Source organism: Sphaerodactylus townsendi, linkage group LG04 (assembly GCF_021028975.2).
Source record: "Sphaerodactylus townsendi isolate TG3544 linkage group LG04, MPM_Stown_v2.3, whole genome shotgun sequence".
Classification (NCBI taxonomy): Eukaryota; Metazoa; Chordata; class Lepidosauria; order Squamata; family Sphaerodactylidae; genus Sphaerodactylus; species Sphaerodactylus townsendi.
Window position 1 is genome coordinate 83,700,245 of NC_059428.1, and position 24,019 is coordinate 83,724,263.

A 24,019-nucleotide genomic window follows, 5' to 3' on the forward strand; every position below is an offset into this window, starting at 1 on the left:
AGGACAAGACAGGAGTTCTGTAACTACTTCGTTTTTATGGAGCTTGCTCCTCAGTGACCCACTAGTTGCCAAATTTTTAAAAGGTCACAGCTTGGAAAAAAACATTTTGGAAAAGCATGTGCTCGATATTACTATTTGTTGCAAATAGTTCAGTAGATTTTGAATATCAGCTTTGATTTTTGTGTTGCTGGTTTGTTTTTTACAGCATTGGCAGGATTTTCAATAGAGATATTACTGTTCCTTTATTTTTAAAACCCCATATTGAATCATTCCTGTCTTTTACACCCCGATGTCTAATTTCCACGAGTATCAAAAAGTGCGTGGGTGCTCAGTAAACACGCGAGTGGGTGCTCGTAATCGCGCGCCACAGAAGACTCAGCTAGTACCCAGGAGCAGCTGCCGGGCTGGGTGTGGACAGCTACCGCGGCGCTCTCGCCGGGGTCAGCACAGTGTGGTGGCAGCGGTGATGGGCGAGCCGCCGCCAACCCCCTCCGCTGCCTTGTCAGTGGGCTGCGAAGGGAGGACGTGAAGGCGGAGGGAAGCCCCCAGTGCCACTGACGGGCATGCGCAACGGCGCCCCAGAAACATGGCGGAGGCGGCGGCGTGAATCCAGGCGACGGGAGCCGCGCGCAGCTGACAGACACGCGAGCCGCGCCGCCGGCGCTTTGCAGGACCGGCGGCTGCCTCGGCTTCCCTCCTTTGCCCTGGGGTGAGTGCCGGCGGGTGCCGAGGGGAAACTTTGCGGGGCACTGGGGAGGCTGCCGTTGGGTTTTGTGCGAGAGGGGGAAAAGGAGGCAAAACCGGCGCCGCCTCCCCCTCTCTCTGCCGACGCCTTCTGCGGTGCCTCTCGGGTCCTGAAGCGCGGGCAAGGGAAGCCGTGGTCGCCCACTTTCCGGAGCAGAGGCTCAGAGGAGGAGTGGGGGTTTGTAGGGACGGGGGTGGCTGGTCCAGAGCCTCACCGGTGCACTCTTAGGCGGATTTGGCCGAAGAGGGAAGTGGCCTGGCCTTTTGCACCCGCCGCTGCCCTCCGGCTCCTGTCCAGTTTTGGTCCCCCTCTCTCTTGTTTAAAGTGACGGAGTTGGCGACTCTCCCTCTCTGTTGGAGGACGCAGATAGAGCGATCTTGTTCTCCCTCTCCTGAACACCCGGTCCACCTTCGAGGCATCAAGAGGAGGAGGGGAGGGAGACCCACATTCCTCTTTGGGGAGAGGCAGGAGGAACGGAGGAGGTGGGAGATCTAGTGGAGGACGCTAACCTTGTATGTTAGCCAGGGGGCATGGCAGGTCTCTCGCGCTCTCTCTCCCACTCTCCATAGAAAGCCCCCGAGCAGCTGGCAAGGAAGAGAGCAGCAAGTATTTAGTAGTCGCTTGGGAGTGGGAATGCAGATGCCAACTATGCAGGCATGCCCTTTTACTTCCAATAGGAACTGCCGGAGGTGAGGCTTGGCTGCTGGTGCGTTTAGCCCACTCCGTGGCAACCTCAGAAACAACAAGGGTCGATTTTTCCGCACGGGACGAATATAACGGGTTGAAGAAGAGAAGTATCCCGCATGGGTCCCGTCCGCAAAGCGGGATTGCCGTCTCTGTCCACCACTGACGGTCATCATGTAACTTAAGCAGAAGTAGAGAATCCAGATGACCAGTAGGCAAGGCAAGGGTTGGAGGGAATCGAGATGACCAGCCGTAAGGTGTTCACAGGGCTCCCTGCTTTGAAATCAATTTGCCTGCCCTTCGTGAAAGCCCTGCATTGTCACCTACCCCCCATCAGTCTTGTTGTGTTTGGGGACGGGGGCGATTACTTTGAAGTCTGTTTGACAGGAGCAGAGAGGAAGACACACCTCCTTGTGCTGTAGCTTCCCGCTGGCTGAAGTTCCCCTCCCTGTTTCGTCTGTAGCAGCGGCAGCAGGAGTGGCGCCTAAAATTCACTTGCTTTGGGGAGCGGTTGCAGCTGTCGATCTAGGGCAGGCGCCTTCAGCCCGGCAGATGGGCAGCCGAGGCAGAGACCAGCTTTGCGTCTCCTCGCCAATGAATCTTTTAGCACGCTAGGATGTTACCCGCTCCTTTTCTTTACAATGGAAGTCAGCAGGGTTTGGCCCAAAGTGGGCTGATGATGGGTGAAATACATTTAACAAAGGAATACAGGACAGTCTGTACCTTAGCTTTTTAGTGCCAGAACAGCAGATTTCGGGAAATGTGGACATTTCCCCCAGTCACAAGCACTTTTTACTTGGAAGAAGTGTGTGGGGCTTACTTTACAAGTCAGTGTGTTTAGGGCCATAATCCTATATATAATCCTATATATATATTACATATAATCTTATATATATATTACATATAATATATTACATATATATAAAATCCTATATATATATATTACATATACATACACACTTACTTGGTGGCAAGCCTCGTGGAATAAAGAGGGCTACTTTTTGAGTAAACATGCATCCTGTTGAAGATTACAATAGTGCAGACTGACTGCTGTAAACTAAGCCTCTGAGTTCCCTGGGATTTGTTTCCAAGTGTGCTGAAAACATTCTGAAGAGGGTTTCACCAGCAGAAGAGCGTTTCACCAGTTGTACAAACTACGGTGTAGAGTAAATGTTTAAAACTTTAGGATGTGGATGAAAATATTACAATTGTTTTGGAGAGGGTTAGGGTGCTGTAATTGATCAGTTAATCCTTAGTATTGTTCTTTTAAATACTAAGTACAGATTTACAGTGTAATTCTAAATGGATTTAAACCCTACTATGTCAATTGAAAATGTACTTAGAAGGGTGCAACTGTTTAGGATTGCCCTTTGAGGGAAACATTTTAGAAAGTGGATGGGATAAAATAATTTTCAACGACACACATTATTGTGTAATGCAGAACTCTCCCATACATAACATACACTCAAGAAGTGGATGGCAGATCTTGATTTCAGTGTGACTTAGACATACTGATTTTTCTATGAATTGCATCCAAGTTGATGGAAATAAGCACAAGGAATTTACATGAAAAAATCGTTTGAGACAGAATTGTATTTTGCAGAGAAATACAGTTTTAGATACTAGGTGCTTTAAACCAAGTTTGAAATTAAATCTCAACTTTGATGCTGTGAAATGTTATGAATTAGCCATTGCCTGTGGCTGAGCAAATTGCACTGCAGATTGCCTCATGGTAGTAATTAAATGGAACCTTACTTTATATAGCTGTGTTTCATGCTCAGTTAAACTTCAGTAATAAAAAGCACTTTCTTGTGTGTTCCTTTTCTAAATAGTTACTTATTGCAGCCTAAAATATGTTAATCTTTTCTTCTTCCTGTCACCACATTTTCTTAATTATTGAATTAGCTAGCAGTATAATTTGGCTGTAAGAGACATGTTACATGAATCAAACAATTCATTTCAAATTATAGTAAGAAACAAAGGTCTTATATTAATAGTAATATTTTCAGAATTTTGATTTGATGAAGGTTAAAGTATATTACCTTGCAACAAATTTGCTAAAAGGAAAATTGTGCATTTTGTAGATCTTTCTATTTCAACTGGGTATTAAAGTTAAAATAATAGAGGTTGGAACTTCTCATTTATTTTTAGCTGTTTTAATGGGATATTTTATACGTGGTTTTGTTTCATTAGTATCCATTACGATTAAAGTCAAGCAGTAAACTGAAATATGAATAAATACATTTTCACACAGTATGAAAAAGCACACATGTAAAATCTCACTTCTGTAATAGTGTAATGCCTTTTTTGACTTCAAAATCTTACTTAAATCTGCCTTAATGTTATCATGTATGGGTCGAGAATATAAATGAATTGCAAATGACAGTGGGAGTGATCAGGTAAATAATGTTAATGTTGTAATAAGTTGTAATAAGAAAGGAAGTGACCTAAAATACAACTTGAAACAAATCGCAGCAAAAAGCTTTGGTGTATCTAGCAAGTTGTCTGATTTCTCCTAAGATGTGTTCTCAGTACCCTTATATTAAACATGGTTAACCTGATGTATTCAGGCACACAATGATGACTGAAACTCAGAAAGCATGGGTTTTCTTGTTCACTGGGTCTAGGTCTCTTGTTGCATTCACAGTGAATGTTCTTCTGTTGTTATTTCAGTGTATTTTCGCTGGAGATGAGAGCAAGCTGGGCCCCAAAAAAGATCTGGCTGGCCTCTATCAGGGCCAGGGCCTTTACGGTCCTGGCCCCAACCTGGTGGAACAGGCTCCCTAAAGAGACCAGGGCCCTGTGGGATCTACAGAGTTTCCGCAGGGCCTGCAAAACGGACCTGTTCCACCAGACTTTTGGCCAGCAAGGGTAGCCATCGGACCCTCGTACCATCTAGGCCTCCTGTGGGCAGGATGGGGTTGGGGGGGAGTTGCCATCAGCTGTTATTAATCTATTGTCGAAGGCTTCATCGCTGATTATTATGTTGTGGGGATTGAAGTTAGTGAGCCGAATTTAGCATACTAGTGTGGCTGTTCCGCGGCAGATCACTTAGGTGCTGTGGTTTCGGGCTGTATGGCCGTGTTCTGGCAACATTCTCTCCTGGCGTTTTAAGCCTAAAATTAGCAAACAGCATCTTCAGAGGATCCTCTGAAGATGCCAGCCACAGACGCGGGCGAAACGTCAGGAGAGAATGCTGCTAGAACACGGCCATACAGCCCGGAAACCACACAGCACCCATGTTATTAATCTGTTGTGCTACAAATTTAAAATGTATTGATTTATGCTGATTTTACTGCAATATTATATATGTGATGTACACCGCCCTGAGCCCTGGGGGAGGGCAGTCTAAAAATGAAATAAATAAATAATAGAAGAAGAAGCTGAGCTATGTGGAACCCTATTCCCCCTCCCTTCTTGGTTTGACATCTCTGTTGATACTTTTGGCCAGGAAGACAGTGAAATATCTTATCCCTCTGTCCAGTTCTCTTTTTGCCTGTTGCTTTTGCTGTAACCTGTGTGAGCCAATAGGCACCCTGCTGATCTGTACAGGCCCTGCTCTTTCAATGGGACTCGGCATATATGAGAGAGTCACATTCTCAGGCAAGTCTAATTGAGCCATATTAATGTTAGCTGTCGAGAACACCAGCATGTCCAAGCAGGTGATAGTATCTGTAGACAAAGTAGAATAAATTAATAGAGGTTATAGGGCTTTATTGTGACGTTGTGTAATGTGTCTGATTCTCTAGTAATACTGAAACTTACAGGAAGTATCATTTCATATACTGCTGTTCACAGAGAGTATTCTTTGTAAAATCTCATTTGTAAATGTGCACACAAAGTAGAGTCCATCCCAGATACTAGTCTAGATAATAACAGTTTTGAACAGCCCAGTTCTAAGTTTTGCTGAGCATAGTGCAGCAAGCTGCCAATAAAGAGCTATACAAGAACGGGATGAAAGTTTGTTCTTGATCTCTATGCTCTATTGTTGGTCCTTCAGTGTAACTGGCTGGTCACTTTGTGAGACAGAATGCTGGACTGGATGAAACACTGGTTTGGTCCACTTGGGGTCTTGTTAATGTTCTTCCAAAACTTTAATCCACAGTGTTAAATGTTGTAGCTGAAGTAGTTAATTTTATAGAGTTTGGGGGGTATTTTAATTAAATCAGGAGACTGATTTTTGATTATAGGGATGGAAAGAGTTTTATTTGACATTAGCTAAAATATTCTTTTATATTTTCACTAGTATTATTTATATTGATTTGCCTATTAAGCTTTAGATTTCCGCATAGTGAAGGTTCCAGCTGCAGAGAACATCCATCCATCCATCCATCCATCCATCCATCCATCCATCCATCCATCCATCCATCCATCCATCCATCCATCCATCATCCATCATCCATCCATCCATCCATCCATCCATCCATCATCCATCATCCATCATCCATCCATCCATCCATCCATCCATCCATCCATCCATCCATCCATCCATCCATCCATCCATCCATCCATCCATCCATCCATCCATCCATCCATCCATCCATCCATCCATTCATTCATTCTCCTGCACTTCCCAACAGGGCTTAGGGTGGCAACAACATAGAAACCAATACAAAATAAAATAATCAACAGAACAATATTAAAACAGTAAAAACCAACTATGGCGTACCCCCCCCCCGCCCCGGGAGGCCAGTGATAGTAATTGTCAGGCTGGCTGGCTAGATGGGAATGCCTGGTGGAAAAGCTCCATTTTTCAGGCCCTGTGGAACTCATTCAAGTCCTGCAGGGCCCTGATCTCACTAGGGAGTTTATTCCACCAGGTAGGGGCCAGGGCTGTAAAGGCCCTGGCTCTTGTGGAAGCCAGCTGAACCTCCTTCGGATTCATGAGTATCATTAACTTCTAGAAGAGGTTAAGATTGCAAAAGAAACTTTGCCTTCATGCATTCATAATTATGATACCAATTACTGCTTATTTGTCTGTTAAACTACTGGTTTTAAATCTTTGTCAGCCTTCGCCGCTAAAAAAACAGATACATAAGACAATCCCATGCTGTTTTAGAAATCCTTTGATCCACTATATTGCTAAGTGCTTACCATTTCCATTTGTGTTGATAGGAAAACATTAAGCTTGTGTTTTACTTTTCTGTAGAAACCAGTGAGAATTAAATGTGCTTAATTTTTGGATTTCACTTTTAAAACCTGGAGATAGTTTAGTCATCAGGGTAAGATTCCTTAATGTCACATTTTAAAATAAGCAACTCTTACAATGTCTTTTTTAGTCCATTGAATTCAATGTAACTCTTGCTTTGGACTAAACTGTAAATCATGACAGTGTGTGGGAAATTATATATTTAAAAGTGGTCCTTTCTGCACAGCAGAATTACAACAACTTGAGGACATTATAAAAAGCATTTTGGGGGAGGTTTGCACAGCTTTGTCCTCCAAAACATTTTTAGGTTGTTTTATTTTTCTCAGCCCAGGTTTTTTGAAAATCACTAAACTAGCAACCTTTTCTCCTGAAAAAATGGGTTGAAAATGTTTACTGCTTGCTGTGTATGAACCAAGCAGACAGGAAATGGTTTATTTCTCCCATGCAATTCCTCCTACCTGAATTTCAAGATTCCCTCTCTCCACTCTGCCACTTAGGTTGGTACTGCTGCCTGCCATTTTAAGCAGATTCTCTATCCAACTGTCATTTTATGAAGTTCCCCTAGCAATTTCTCCCCAGGCAGCAATGCTGCCCATTATTTCCCTCAGCGAAATATAGTAACACAATCATTATAGCATGACTTTAATGAAGGCACCCTTTCCCCTTTTTTGTTTTGTACATTGTGAAACTGTGAAGGTGTACTCGAGGGTCATCACAAGGGGATGTTTGTGAGGGGAGGGGAAGGAATCTTCCATTTACGAACATAATGTTTTCACTGATTAATTTTATGAAGGATAAAGGTGAGTGGAATTATTTCCATTGTTAAAGTACTGTCCTGTACTGGAGAAAAAGAAGGGGAGGTATTGTTTTGCCCGATCAGGTATGCTGTAGAGAGTCACCACAGATTGGAAGTCTTCCCTCATCTGAGGATGGGAATGCGCAGCAAGGAATCTGTAAGTAGAATCAGTCATGTTGTGGGGATTACTTTGGAGGAGGTAGTTGTCAAGATTGTTTTGCTGATTGTGGAGCTACTTGGAGGAGGTAATTGTGTGATTGCATTGCTGTTTGAGGAGTTAGTCTTGTTGTTTTGACTGCGTTGTTGCTTGTGGAGTTTGTTTTTGGGTGGTGAGGTTGTTGTGATTATTGTATGGCTGCATGTGGAAGGAAATGGCAAGCACTAGTGGCAGGAGTAGTGGTAGTGGCAAGGCTCCATGTCGAGGGGTGGTGTGGAGGGAGAGAGAAACCCAAGATCTCTTAGGGATATGGGGGGAGCAGTCCATCTGGAGAGCTCTGACCAAGGGGCACTGAAACCTTTAGATTTTTCAGAGGGTGGCTGATGAAATGAGGAAACTGAGTTACAACTGAAGTGCCCAGGAATTCAGAACCAAAGCTAATGCAATGCACCACAAATATAAACGAGTGGTCACACACACAACAGGAGTCAGGGAATGAGAGGACAACTTGTCCCTTTTACGAAGAACTGGATCGTATTCTTGGAGGGGATCAGACCATTATGTCGTGAGGAGTGGTCAGAAGTTTTGAACTGAGAATGTTGCCTGGCCCAACTCCCACAAGGCCACCAGTGCCAGGATTGGAGGAGCTCTTTTCGCACGACCTCCAGACAATTAATTAGGAGACATGTGCCCCCTCCAAGCCCCTCTGGATCAGGTAAGGAAGAATGTATCACCATTTCATTTTGGTCTTGACTGTTGAGGCTTCAAGACACCCGGACAATATTTTTCTTTCTATTTTCTAAGAACCAGATGAATCATAAGAGAAGGATCCTGACACTCCCCAGATTTATGAAGGGGCACTGGAAGGTAGGTTTTATTCACATGTTATATTTCCAATCCAAGAATCCCACCCCCCCTTCCCCGGTCACTTTGAAGAGCACATGCTCAAGCGTTTCATCTCTCTCACCCAGAGATCAGTGGGAAAAAGGCGGCTTTTGCATTCATTCTTTACTGGGGGGGGGGGGGGATATGCCCCAAAGAATTCCCTTCTGCTGTTGGCTTTAACACAACACAATCCCAGCTAGGGATCCCCTCTTGGATCACCTTCAAGAGCATGTGCCCAAGGCTGCCAACCTCCAAGGGGTGGCTGGAGATCACCTGGCATTCCCACTGATCTTCACCCTGCAGAGAGTTCCATGTACACTCATTTTTCTTGGTATTCATGTGGTGTTTTTCCTTGCTCAAGGGGCCAATCAGATGATGAAGAGGAAAATCAGGAAGACCAGGAGGAGGGTGACAAAATAGCTTTGCATCAGCAGCGGGATCTATAGCATTCCTTTCATCTGAAAAGATTGTCATTCTATCAGTTACAGTAGTATGAACTCTGATTTGCTTTTGCCATTCTTTCTCTACTCCTAATAAAGGGCAAGCTGACATCCAGCGTGGTGTAGTGGTTAAGAGCAGGTGGATTCTAATCTGGAGAAGCAGGTTTGATTCCCCACTCCTCCACCTGAGTGGCTGAGGCTTATCTGGTGAACCAGATGTGTTTACACACTCCTATATTCCTGCTGGGTGATCTTGGGCTAGTCACAGTTCTTCAGAACTCTTTCAGCTCCACCTACCTCACAAGGTGTCTGTGGTGGGGAAAGGAAGGGAAAAGAGCTTGTAAGCCACCTTGAGTCTCCTTACAGAAGAGAAAGATGGGGTATAAATCCAAATGCTTCTTCCTCTTCATCATCTTGCAGAGATGTCTCCTGAGCGCAAACTGATTGTGGGGAGAAACAGGAGAAGGTGAGTTTTCCTGCCGTCAGATGTTGCCCAACAACTCCTGAGGCAATTTGTGGCCAAGACCGGTAGAGCAGACAAGAGGGACACACAAATAATGGCCAAGAAGAGGAGATGGCATGCAGAGGTCTTGGAAGAAGAGAATAGAAGACATGAGGCAATACTGGAGGAAAGCAGACTGCACAGGGAAAATTTTGAACATGCTATGGCCAGAAGCCCCACCATAATGTCTTAAGGCTGTGGGCGCCATTAAATCAGTGGCAGAGTGCAAAGGCTTGCAGGGCTGCCACTCCAACAGCAGACCCACACTCAACCTGTCTGTCAAACATCCTCATCCCGGGTCCCCCAGCCCATCCCCATGACCTTCCATGTCTCCAAAAACATGCTGCAAAAGCCAATTGGGAAAAAAGAAGCCCACCCAAAAGAAAAAAGGTAACACTGGGGCAGCAGAACCTCAGAAATCCCTGGGACTTAAGAACACTGACCAAAGCACAGGCAGGGTAAAGCGAAATAAAAAACAATCTGGTTGCATGGACCTTTGAGAGAATCTGTGGTTTCTGAATGTCCCGCTTTCCATGTTTCTAGAATTTCCCTTCCTCTTTGCCCATTGTCAGAAAAAAGGGGGCGAATTCTCGTTTAAACATGAGGTTTGGGGTGGTGTGTTAAGGGAGATGTTTTGCCTTTGAAAGAAAAAAAGGGAGAGCGTCTTAAAAAATTATGTGCTTATATAAATATAACTTAGAAAAGTTAACCTTCACGTATTACAGATTTCTGTTCAGTTGAACTATTTACAAATGCAAGAACTGTTGAACTATTTACAAATAAATTATGTTAATATTATTAAATATTAATCCTCCTCCTGCCTTTCATGATTATTTTGCAGTTCCCTCACTGTTCTTCTTAGGTTTCGTATCAGGTGCCAATGTAGCCTTCCCCTCTGCTCCAGCAAGTTAACCTGATTGTGGAGGCTGGAGTCTGTTCACTGGAAAAAGAAAAAAAAATTGTTTACACATTTGAATAACTTGCCTATTAGTTAACTTCCCAGCAGCAGCCATGCCCAGGCGCTTCTCCTGAAACTTCAGGGGCAGCATTGACTTCTTTCCCGAAGAAGGCTCCCCTGGTGTGGCTGCTCCTGGAGGCCTGGGGTGGGTGGCAACACCAGAGGGTTCTGAAAGATGGATGCAAGAAGATTTAAATATATGGATGGGCATACACTACGAGCCTTCAGACCACCGTGGGGGGCAGGGCATGCACAGTCCACATGCTTTTGTATGCCGCAGACATCCTTATGAGGAACATGGAAACCAGCCCACTCCAGCAGCCACATCAAGGTAATGTTAAAGACCTCTCATGGCTGTCATTGTCTGCTAGTTATGTTAGTAAGGATTGGCCTAACCTGGCAAATCCTCTTCCTGCTGGAGGCCATCCTTAGCAGCCGTGACCTCAGCGTCCTCTGTAGGCTTTGTATGTTCATGCCACCAGGGCAATCTCTGCAGGCAGTTATATGCCACCATCACATGCAAAGTGTGACCAGGTGATTCCTTTCTGTTTTACCATGGCATGGGATGGCATTGCATAGCACTGACAGGGGAAAATCTATGGCAAAGTGGACTTTGTGACCTGGATTGAAGCAAGGGTTGGGTTGACCCTTTCAAGAATGTACTTGCCATCAGTAATCTGTTGCTCTTCCTCCTCCACCACCTCCTGGCCTTGGCTGATCTCCTGCATTCTCTCCCCCCTGCCCCCTTGCCCTAGCTCAGGAGAAAAAGAAAAAATGGGATCATGAGAATGCATTCAATACAGTACTATGTTTACTAAGAGGTAAAATTGTCAAAAGATTGTTTAACCTGTCCCTTGGGTCTTATAGCATGTGTGTGTGTGTGTACCAGTTTCACACATATTAGTGAGAAAGGAATCTCCAACATTTCTGGGAACGGCTACAAGGGGCATATGAATGGACATTTTCATTTTACCCATATTGAGAAATTTTAAATGCAACATCTCCCACCCTACCACATATTCAAAATCTCCAATCATCCAAACCAGCAACATTTTCCCATTGTGCTTTGGAACACAGCTGTGATGGTCTGTGTCTTTGGCCAGGACTCCATCCCTCAGAAGCAGGTTAACCTGTACTATTGGCTCTAAAAAGGGGCATTCAATCCACATGCCAGACAAAGCGAACAAACAGGCCCACAGCCAACTGCTATCTATCCCCACCACCATTAACTGCACCACAGGTGAAAAGGAGCAAAATGTCACATACACACAAAAAAGTTTACCTTCAGGGCACCTATCTTCCCACCATGGCTCCCCTGCTGCTTGCCAAAGATGCTTCATTTCTTTGAAGTGTGTGTGTGTGTGGGGGGGGGGGGGAGGGGGATGAGCTCTAGCACTGAGGTATTCCCCCAAGTGTACATAATATCAAAGAAGGTCTTTTTCAGGGCCTTAAACTTCATCCTGCATTGCACAGGGCTTCTTTCAACACCACTCTCTCAGAGAGTGTGGAGATGGCTGCATAATTGTTTGGGAGGTGTGTGTTGTCCATTAAAAGGATAGTGAGATTTTCCAGTTTGATGGTCTGCAACATTAGCAGAACCTCCTCCACCTGCTAAAAAACCTCTTTGCTGCAGGGCCATGTTGGGACTGTTGCAGATGGCAGGATGCCAGGAGAACTGGGAGAATTACCTAGTTGGCCATTTCAAATAAACTTTGTGTTGAAGGTAGACAACCTGCCTCCTTCCTGTGTATTGATTACGGCACCTCCATTTAGTAACCCTGCTTGAAATCTGCAGGGCGGGTGAGACTAGATTGGTCAGTTGATAAACTTTTGAGAGGTAGGCAGCTTGGCAACACCAAAGATCTCTGTAGCAACCAAAACACCACAAATCAGCTACAAGGGCAGGCAGAAAGAGAGGAGGAAGCTGAGATGAATTTGTCCTCACTGTGCTGAACAATAGAAGCTAAGGAGACAAGGAGGACTGGATACATCCCATCATAAGTTGCAACCACTCAGATTGCTAAAAAATTGGCATGGCTGTGAGGATTTTTGCGTGCGTAGCTTCGAAGCTACACATGCATGACATGCATACATGCATACATGCATAAAAGCATTTCATGAGCTTCAAACGCTTCCAGAAAGTTAATGAAGTCACAGTGTGAACAAAAAGAAAAAAATCAATTTCATTTATAATGTCTTTAAGACATCCTGTGCTGTGCGGAAAGGACCAGGGTGTCACTTCTTCTCTGACATTTCTGTTCCATTCTTATATGGGGCTCGTATCCAGGCCTACTCCAACTTAGGCATAGCAATCAAGAGCTTCCTATTACAGCTTCCTGATAAAAAATAAATAAAATAACACTGTTTCTTTTAGGTCCTTTTTCAATTTTTCTGATGGACAAATTGGGAAATTTTAGGGAGCACCAAAAATTCCTATAAAATATTTCATCTTTTGGAATGAATAACATCTTTAAAAAATAAGATCAGTTCACTCACGTGCAACATGATTTTTTTTTTCTGTAAGGGCATCTGCAGCATTAAATAATATAATTAGAGTACAAATTTCTGTTTCTTTTTATGATCTCCCTTCCCTCTGGGAGAAAAAAAAACAGCAATACTTTTTCTGTGGCTTCAAAATATCCAGAAATTTTGCATTTTGAGAGAGAGCGAGAGAGAGTGAGTGGGCTGTACTAATATATAATAGCAGATGTGTTTTTAGTTGTCCCAGTCTGTACTCTGAAGATTAATTTTAGTTCTGAATTTCAAAAACTACTGTCTGATTACTTCAGCACTTTTATGTATCAAAGGTTTGATGGAAATTGCTCAGGCTTGTCTTTCTAATTGTCAAGGTTTCCAGTTTATTATTTTAGAACAAAAACAATCAAAGAATATTTTTCTTCAGAGTGTCTTTTCAACAGAAAATGTATGTTCCTAGTGTGTAATTAATCACTTCCACTTACTAGTGGAAATGTTTGATAGATCAAATGCTTATCAAACACCTGAAAAACACATTGTGGTGTCCATATATGCTTAGTCACATTGAAATCCCAGCACTAAGTAAGCAGTTGTGTAATGTATGAATGGTTTAAATGGCTAGAGTCTCTCCCCCCCTATAGTAAATAAGATGGTACTTATTAGTTTTAGACAATAAATGTTCCATCTACTCGTCGGTAGGATGGTACTTGTTAGCTTTAAATCTTTAGAGATTTAAAAACAGGGTTAATTCTCATATGTACATCTTAGAATCCCTTTACTCTCAAAACTGCAAAACTTCAGTACTGTAATCAATTAATAGTAGTTTTTTTAAAGTCAGAGTCTAGAACAGATGGAACAATACTGTCATTATGTTTTGAATGATAATTAGAAAGCATACGAATTAGATTGACTGCAGCATTTTTATACACTTTTAATATATTTTAAATAAATTACTTAGTTTAAAATAATCTCTTCATCCTGAAAAATACTTCACCTGTTGTTTATTTGTGCTTCTAGTCTGTATCCTTGTGGCCTGTTAGTACTTTGAACTCCTGTCAATCAGTAAAGCAGCGTGAGCACTCAGTACATTTGAGAGGGCAGAGATTATGTATGAGCTGATGAAGAAAACAGCAACCTGATCCTCAGTGTAATTCTGCATGCTAAAGTATAGCATAACAGTGTAGATTAATCTGTAAACTGTGCTCCTGGACTTTATACATTTATATATTATTTTTCTCATGTTTGATAAATTGTGTTTATTGTCATATGCTTGACGGTGCAAATGTTTGTTTGGCCAGTGATACATGTTCAGGGACAAAGTAACATTTGCTATAGCTTCCCCATCCATAAATAAAAATTGGAATTCTCAAAATACCAATAGTCCCATAACCCCAGAATAGTATACCATGAACTGCATATTTCCTGCCTGTATTTTACAGTGTTTTATTAAGAGGCAGTTTTGTATCTTGAAAGCTGTGCAAACTCCTGAAACACTGGAATTCTTTTTATGTTTCTAACAGACATTCCAGTGGCAAAGGGATGATTACCACTGCAGGGTTGGAATCTTTATTACAGCAGCAAGTGCAGTCTGGTGGTTGTAACTACAACAAAAAGATAACACCTACTGCCCTAAGGATACCCACTGTTTAAAGTATTCTAGACATAAAGGTGGCCATTCGGCAGAACATCAGCTTTCCCAGTTTATTGTTCGTGGATGGCAGGAATGTGTCTGACTTCCACAACTATTTGTAATGTTCCAAACTTGCTTTCATTTAGATTTCTTTTATTTGTTGGAGGTCATATAAATGTAAAATACATTTAGGTATTACTTGCCTTTACTTTTTCCGGTACGATTGGCCATCATTTTTTTATATTCAAAATATATTTAGAAATTCATCCTTTTTTTTTTTGGCTGTTTAAAATATCACAGATTTTTAGAGTTCAGACAGTATTTCTCTAGGAAGCTGCATAATGAGCATCCAGTATTCAGTGTTTACATTGCAGATACACATTTCCCTGAAATTCAGAACTGTAAAAGTTTTATCGTACTTTAGCGTCATCATGAAAAGTAAGTACATTTGCATATTCTGGAATGCTGCTGTGAAATCTGACAAATTAAGCTACTGCTTTGATAACTATCAATAGTTTTTTAGCAGTGATGACTAATATGTAAATATTTCATGAAGTTCACAATGTTCAGAAATCACGTTTAGAAATTATTTTATGAAAATTAAATTATACAGATATAAATAATTAGGTACACAACGGCAGACTTTTACTGCCAGTTTATTCAGATGCATAGAAATGTTTTTGCACTAATATTTATAATGGAATTTAAAATTATTTTCTTTATGCACAGAATACCAAATCTGTGCTTAACTGTGTCACGGTAAAGTGCCTATCTCCATGAATTTGGTTAATTTTGACACTGTGTTCAGTAAATGACATGTTCTTGGTATGTTCTTGTACTTGGTTTAGTGTTTCCCTGCATATCCTTCAAGAGATATTCAGGTTCATCTTAGAGATTTACACTGAAGAAAAGTGAATTGTGTTTTCATCCTGACATTTTTCTTTTTTTATTTGTTATCTAACACATTGTAAATACGCCATTGGAAAGTAAAGATTTTTCAAATCTAAAAATTAATCTGTGTGAACTATCCTTTGTCTTGCACACTTGATTGTTTTATTTTTCTTGTCATGATAAGCAAGTCAAGTTGCTAAAATTAGATTAGTTCTAAATTGTTACCTAATCTAGTAGCACATAGATGCACCTGAAAATACCAGCGTTTTCCAAAGCCCTAGAGGCTGCTCTTCCTTTAAACTGCCCTTTCTGCCAAAATGGTCGTGTGATAGAACATAAGAACATAAGAAAGCTTGCTGGATCAGACTAGAGTCCATCTAGTCCAGCACTCTGCTACTCGCAGAGGCCCACCAGGTGCCTTTGGGAGCTCACATGCAGGATGGGAAAGCAATGGCCTGCTGCTGCTGCTGCTCCCGAGCACCTGGTCTGCTATGGCATTTGCAATCCCAGATCAAGGAGGATCAAGATTGGTAGCCATAGATCGACTTCTCCTCCATAAATCTGTCCATGCCCCTTTTAAAGCTATCCAGGTTAGTGGTCATCACCACCTCCTGTGGCAGCATATTCCAAACACCAATCACACGTTGCGTGAAGAAATGTTTCCTTTTATTAGTCCTAATTCTTCCCCCCAGCATTTTCAATGGATGCCCCCTGGTTTTAGTATTGTGAGAAAGAGAGAAAAGTTTCTCTCTGTCAACATTTTCTACCCCATGCATAATTTTATAGACTTCAATCATATCCCCCCTCAGACGTCTCCTCTCCAAACTAAAGGAGAAACCCAAAGCGCTGCAGTCTCTCCACCTCACTTAAGGAAGGTGCTCCAAACTCCCTCCAATCGGCATCTTTGTTGTATTTCCTCTGCACTTTTTCTATTTCTTCGATATTCTTTTTGAGATGTGGTGACCAGAACAGAACACAGTACACCAAGTGTGGTCGCACCACTGCTTTATATAAGGGCATGACAATCTTTGCTGTTTTATTATCAATTTCTTTCCTAATTATCCCCAGAATAGAGTTTGCCTTCTTCACAGCTGCCATGCATTGAGTTGATATTCCCATGGAACTATCAACTAAGACGCCCAAATCCCTTTCCTGGTCAGTGACTGGTAGAACTGACCCCTGTATGTAGAGGTGGACTCCACAACCACAGAATTATACATTGAACAAAAACACATATAGACTCTGCCATCCAAGTAATAGAACAGAAACACATAGAGCATTTTCTCAAGGACCTGTACCGTGTATTCCCACCAGTCATGCCTCCAACCTCTCAATGGATCCTCATATTAGTTCTCTCTAAACCAGGGCTAAACCATTTGAACTTATAGCTGCTTGCTGTTGGCTCTTATTTCTTCTGAGATTGCATTTTTAGTAGGTATCCCTTCTGTTAAATGAGTGAGTGAATCTTTTGCCATGACCTTCTTTTTATAATTTTTTAAAGAAAGGAATTGTCCACTTCTCTTCTTTGGTGGTGTTTGCCATCACCACCTGTTACCTCCTGGTGAAGGTAGATGGTCCTCGCTCTATCCGTGCCCAATCCATGAAGGTGTGGACCTCTTTGGTAGATTTCTTTTGAGGTATCTCTTTGCAGTCATCTGGCAGGTAGCAACATAGTTTGCATCTCTACTTGTGCCAGGCACTGTGCTACAGAAGCACATTTTGTAAAGAAGGCCAAAGTTGGTATAGCAATGTTAAAATTATTTGCTTGATGACTTTGGTTTTTCTTTACCTGGTGAGCACGTTGCTCTCTATGTGTATGAGTGTACAGTGATAACATTATTATAAAAAGCATTGTACTTACCTATAACTGCTGTTCAACAAGGTCTCTACTAAGCAGTCACTCTTCCCGGACACCTGTCCCTTTATTAATTCTTCCTCAGAGAGAGAGAGAGAGAGAGAGAGAGAGAGAGAGAGAGAGAGACTTATGGGTCCAACACATTAATATATATGGTATTCTTCCCTGGGTATTCACCACAAGCCATACCCTCGTGGTGTTACACTTTTTCCAGCAATAGCAGTTTGAGTGGTGAGGGGACAGGCTCTCTTGTCTCTCACTTGGTGACTATTTTGATATTAAGGTCAATATGACAAGAGTGCTCCTTAGGAATCTGGAGTGCTTAATGACAGTTAGAGGTAAATGCAATTCTTTTTCACCTTTACGAGGATTTACAACAGTCATAGGCTTTTTTTGGTCCTAGTTTCAGTATAACCTTGTAACCCCCCCCCCCCTGTCCCCACCCCAGTAATTTCGGTAGTTCTTTATAAAATATTTATATTTGACCTAATCTGCTATGTTACTGCTCCACAGGAAGCTTGTACTAAAAAGAAGAGTGAAGTGTTCTTACAACATTTATGTTTTCGCTGTGAAAAGAAAGAACAAACATTGTACCATGGGAAAAACAGCAGCTAAAGGTAAAGTTATTAAAACTAGTAACATAAGGACTTTTTTTTACATTTGGGAAAGTACAGAATGTCTAGAGGGAGTCCCCAACCCTTAGATCTTAAGAGTTTGGTAGAGATGACTGCCTGTACATAGTGTGAAGGAAGGGTCAGGTTAATGGTAACCTTAGACCTAAGACTAGAAGGAGGAATAGGCAACTTAGAGCTTCATGTTTTTCTGTTGGGTACATCTCCGTGCAGGGATCTTATAATTGGCCAAACCAAGCGTAAGGTGTTCTATTCAACTGGATTATGGGTTGGTTGTAAATTGGCTGAAGTTAAAATACCTTAGCTAATTATAGACTGGGTATTTGGGTAATTGGAACAAATCAAACAGAACACTGCTTTATGTTTGTATCTATTGGTTTATTATTATCCATGGGATTAAGACTGTACACTCCATTCTGGTAGAGTTTTACAGCTTAGCAGCTGATACAACAGTCTGTTGCAATGAATTCTATGGTGTAACTATGGGAAAGGGGAGTCTTTATTTTATAAGAGAATATACTTTAAAAGTTAAATTGTTATCTTTTTGTTAGTTCTGGTGGGTTTTCCGGGCTGTGTGGCCGTGGTCTGGTGGATTTTGTTCCTAACGTTTCGCCTGTATTTGTGGCTGGCATCTTCAAAGGTGTATCACAGAGAAAAGTCTGTTTCACATTGTGTCTAAGGCTCATTGTGCACATGCAGAATAATGCACTTTTAAACTGCTTTCAGTGCTCTTTGAAGCTGTGCGGAATAGCAAAATCCACTTGCAAACAGTTGTGAAAGTGGTTTGAAAACACATTATTTTGCGTGTGCGGAAGGGGTCTAAGTGAGAAGGGAAAGTTTAGTGTGGTATATTGTCCATGTCCCAGGGTGGGGAACCAATCATTAAGTGTTTTCTTTTTGTTTTCTTTTTGTTTTCTTAATATGTAAACATAATGTTTTGATGTTTTTGTGCCTCCCTTTCACATGGTACCTCTCCCCCAAATTGCTTTGAGAATGTGGCTTGTTTATCATGCTTCCAAACATGTTTACTTAGAAGTAACTCCTATTGCCCTCTGTGGGACTTACTTATAGGTAAATGTGTATAGAATTGCAGCTTTAGCGGTTTTATCATTTCATGTATGTGCCTAAATTTAAACATTAGTTTTATTAATTTCATCCTATTAACAAGTTTGCAATAATACACTTTTCAGTGGAAATATTCCTATAGTATAAAAATTGTGTCTGGTGTCTTTTAGAATCCAAGACTATCAGAAAAGAAAAACTTGGGAAGAGTAATCCATCGAACAATCAGTTAGTAAATAATGGTACGTATTATAAATGCAAACTTAGTTCATTGTGTCTTAAAACTATTGAATGTTGCTATGTACAAGAGGCAGTGTAACAAAATGTATTTACAACCCTGTAAATCATTAGTATTATATATATATATATATTATTTCTGCATAGTCTTTGGGGCTTAGGGTTGTATATGATGAAGATGTTCTCTGCATATTTGCTAGAAAGGAATTTATTGTGCTTTTAGTCTAGGGTCTCCATCCTTTTTGAGCATGTGGATACTTTTGGTATTTTAATACAAGGTAGTGAGTGTGGTCACAAATTAGCTATCACACCTTTGAGAGTCAGAGGCACATTGTCACAGTCTTAAATATCAGGTGGGCTCATATGGAAGTACACAGCCCTAAATCCTTCTAAGTTTGTTAACTTATGTGGAACTAGAAGGATGCAACACTCAAGTCTGAGAATATTGAGAGCTTTAAAGGTAGTAATAACCAGCATTTTGAATTGTGTCTGGAAGTTGCAGCCACTGTGTCTCTGTGTGTTTATTAGCCAAATCTGAGAATACTTTAATCCGGTGGCTGGAGCTGTGGACAGGCAAGACTGAACTTTCTATATGGCTGAGCCATTAAGAGCGATTAAGACTCTAATCTGGAGAACTAGGTTTGTTTCACCACTCCTCTGCATGAAACCTGCTGGGTGATCTTGGGCTAGTCACAGTCCATTCAGAACTCTCTTAGTCTCACCCACCTCACAAGATGTCTGTTGTGAGGAAGAGAAAGAAAGGCGATTGTAAGCGGCTTTGAGACTCCTTAATGGTTGAAAAAAGTGGGGTATAAAAACCATCTCTTTTTCTTCTGCGAACATAAAGAGCCCTAGGTTTGCAGAAAAATGTGAAAGCTAAAAAATGAATAGTTTAGAGACTTAAAAAAAACCAAAATAATAAACGGAGTGCCTGGATCTTTAAGCAACTGTTTCCACCAGTGGCTGTTGCTGAGCATCCACATTCCAGGCTTGGTGCTATGAGTTTTTTGGCCTTTGAGGGAGAATGCATTGGGACTAGGCCTGGCTAGGGCTGCCAGCTTCAACTTGTGAAATTTCTGTAGATTTTGTGGTGGAGTCTGAGGAGGGCAAAGTTTGAGGAGGGGAGAGGCTCATCTGGATATGATGCCATAGAGTCTGTCCTCCAAAGCAGGCATTTTCTCCACTGGGACAGATTTGTGTTGTCTGGAATTAAGCTGTAATTCTGGGAGAACTCCAGGTCCTACCCTAGAGGCTAGCGAACCTAGGACTGGCAGCAGCCTCTGGGTGCCTTGATATAATCCAACTTGCTTGACTCAACTAGGCCTGTCTACTCGCTACTTCTCAACAGCAGCCATCCTATGAAAGCCAGTGCAGTATAGCGGTTAGAACTTCAGAGAAAGGTATAGGTGACCCAAGTTTGAATTTTCATCTTTCTGGGGAAATTCACTGGGTGATTTTGGACCAGTCGCTCGACCTGGCAGAGTTGTTGTGTGGATAAAAAGGAGGAGAGGAGAATAATATACACTGTTTTGGTTCCTACTATGAAGAAATGTGGGGTAGTAAGTAAATAATACATAGCTGAGGATAAGAGGTGGAGGTGGGCATTCGGATAAAGCCGAACAGAAAACATCCTGGAAAAAAGCAGCAATAAAAGGGAGCCAAAAAAGCAGATCCTGAAAATGCCAATGTTTTTCAGGCTGTTTCAGCCTGTGACCTTTTAAAAAAACCCCTTCTCCCTCTTTCCTCCCTCCCTTACCTGCAACCTGACTAAGTCCAGTGTTGAACTGCAGACACCATCTTGAGTCTCCATGGAGAGCTTGGAGGCGGTGCACTCAGTTGAATGGTGGGCTCAGCCTGCTGGAGTCTACTGTTGAACTCTGCACCATTGCCTCTGAACTCCATGTGGGTCTCAGAGGCAGCGGGTAGATGGTTCAATTCTCTGCACTGCCTACTGCCTCCCAGACTGACATGGAGTCTGGAGGCAAGCGGCTTTTTGTGTTGAGGCTTAATAACCAAAAATTTGTTGGGAAAAACTCAAAAAGCTGATATGGAGTATCATGTTTTTTCCAGGTTTTTTGAAAACATCTGGGTTTATTAAACCAAACCTGAAAACTACTTATATTATTTTTTCCCACTCTTAATAGGAGATAGATAAAAGGTAGGTTGGTGAATGGCTGAAGAGAGAATGAGGCAGGTAAAGAGAACGAGGAAATAGTTTTGGGAGGGGGAAAGTGAGGTGCCACCCCACAAGTCCTTGAGAGTTCCTTGCCATTCAAGTGGGCCTGGCCTAGTAACTGGTACCACAAAACTGGGCCACAGTTTTCCTAGGTAGAGGCTGCTGTGGGGAGCAGTAAAGCTTGGGACAGAGGGGCAGATAAAGGCAAATTGGCTCTTGGGTGGAAAGCAGATAGGGCTGCCAACCTCCAGGTGGGGGCTGGAGATCACTTGGAATTACAACTGATCTCCAGATGACAGAGTTTAGCTCCCCTGGAGAAAATGACTTCTTTGGAGGGTAGAATCTATGGCATTATAGCTTGCTGAAGTCGCTTCCCTCCCCAAACCTTGCTCTGACAAGTCTCTAACTCTTCCCCATCTCCAGGAATTTCCCAAACTGGAGCTGGCAACCCTAAAAAAGGATGCAGGAATTGGGGGAACGGCTATGGAGGCTTTCAGGAAATAGAAGAAATAGTGCATATGTAGGAAATGTTCTAATAGCTTGTGCCTCTTAGCTGTCATGCTGTTAGATTTTGAACAGTTTAGAGCTTCCAAACAGACTTCATATATAATTTCACATTCAGTGCTTATCTGGAAAAAGATTCAGCTGCTGTGCAAACCACACACAAGCCTTTATTGGCATAAAATAAACATACAAAATCAGCATACAAAATTTGCCCATTATTGCTCACAATTATAGACACTGGTACTAAAATACTAAATACTAAAATATATACATGGTCCTTCTGTAAATATAGGACATTCCTTCAGCTAAGAGTTCTAATCTCACTTAAGAAGCGCTACATCGGATACTGACAGAAGCTAGCAAAATTACTGCTGGCTATATGTGGTCATAATACATAGACATTGGTTGGTATTCATCTAGACTTATGTCTATTATTGTTAGTAGAAATTTTGCTACATTCTCACTACACACTATGGGATCCATGTTAAGTTAACTAAAAGCATAGGTATCTTAAGAGCATCAGTTAGATTGTTATACAGAAATGGGATAAGAAGTGCAGAACTCTGTGGACATTCTGATTTTTGCAAACCTATTGGCCACAATGGAAAGAGGGTGAGTGAGTCGAAAGTGTCTCCAAACCCTGACTCCATATTGCATGGACACTTGGCCTCACTCTGTTTATCCAATTTGTTGGATATCTGCCATGAGAGCAGCATAGAAGCTGCATTAGATTGAATCACATGGCCCAGTGTTAAAAGCCTTCCCTTCTTGAATTTAGGGTTGGTGATCCACTGTAAATAATTTGCCATGTGTCCTTGTTCAACTTGGAAATAAAGCAGGGGTCAGTGGGGAACACGTTTTTTCCTACATGGCAGCTGTTATCATATCCTCGCATACTCTTGAAATTCTAATAGCTTAGTTTTCAAGCCAGCTCCTTATGCTTCTGATACAGGGAAAGAGGGACTAGCGACTCTAATGAAAAGCCAAAGAGTGTTGATTTTTCCCTCAACTGAGTTTCAGCCACCTAGAATTTGCATAGTCGGAAAGCATAGAGGTGTAACAAACTGGAGTGATCCTGCAGATAGTGGATGCGTAGCCAGTATGCTACGACAGTTCCTCAACCAGGCCATCGTGGCGCATATGATATTTGCCGAGTTCTAAACATAGAGGCTTGCATATAGGGAAGCACAATTTGGTGAAAGCCCATAATTTTGCATGGAAGAAACGGGACTTCAGGCTGTGTGTTTATATTTTTGTTTATAGCTCCGATCAAATGAGGTGCTCCATAGAGGCTGAGAGCCGCATTTAGCATTGAACACCTTCAATGCTTGGGATGGGTATACTCTACTGAGTGGCCCACAGTGAAAAGAAAAGGCTGAATTGCTGGGGGGCACTGTTGTTAGCTGCAGCGAGTGCTAATTTCCTATGTACTGCCCAATTAAGGTTGCTAGTAAGAGTTATGCCCAAATATTTGAACTGGTTAACTTGTTCTATGGGTCTGTTATTGATGGTCCATGTATGACTAGGGGGTCTTCTAGCGAAGACCATTATTTTGGTTTTTTCATAGTTAATTACCAGTTCGTTCCTCTTACAATAGCTGTGCAAACCAAAGGTGGGCAAAAACACTTTCCACCACACAGAAGAAGAAGAAGAAGAGTTGGATTTATATCCTCCCTTTCTCTCCTGTAAGGAGACTCAAAGGGGCTTGCACATTCCTTTCCCTTCCCCCCTCACAACAAACACCCTGTGAGGTAGGTGGGGCTGAGAGAGCTCAGAAGAACTGTGACTAGCCCAAGGTCACCCAGCTAGCATGTGTGGGAGTGCACAGGCTAATCTAGTTCCCAGATAAGCCTCCACAGCTCAAGTGTCAGAGCGGGGAATCAAACCCAGTTCCTCCAGATTAGAGTACACCTGCTCTTAATCACTATGCCATTGCTGCTCAGGTGGTGTATGCTTCTATCTGTGAACAGAGATCTAATACAGTTAGTAGTATTGTTGTGTGCACACGTTTAGGGTAGTTCTGGGTAGGCTAACCATATTATAAGCATATTGTGAATATCTGTTTTAAAAATCGCAACACTTCTTTTGTCAGACACCAAAAATGTTACTAGAATGCTATCTGCTAGAATATGTATTTTGTTTCCCGTACTACTAGTTTGTGCGTGCGTATTTTATACAAAATGGAAATTTGGTACACATGTAGCTTAAGGCACTGTTCACTAGCAAAATCTGAAAATTTGG

At 42.1% G+C, this 24,019-nt stretch overlaps 1 protein-coding gene across 3 annotated transcripts in view; it reads left to right on the top strand.

The window, feature by feature from the left end:
- The first annotated feature begins 501 nt into the window (after positions 1-501).
- SCML2 (Scm polycomb group protein like 2) overlaps positions 502-24,019 on the top strand; it is a 72,685-nt gene continuing 49,167 nt past the window's right edge. For 2 of the 3 annotated variants that reach the window (XM_048495527.1, XM_048495528.1), the window contains exons 1-3: positions 502-709; positions 17,681-17,784; positions 19,035-19,103. In XM_048495527.1, the coding sequence (XP_048351484.1) occupies positions 564-709; positions 17,681-17,784; positions 19,035-19,103 (319 nt within the window). In that variant the 5' untranslated portion in view covers positions 502-563. The remainder of the gene's footprint in view (positions 710-17,680; positions 17,785-19,034; positions 19,104-24,019) is intronic. The other variant, XM_048495526.1, reaches the window with a different exon arrangement.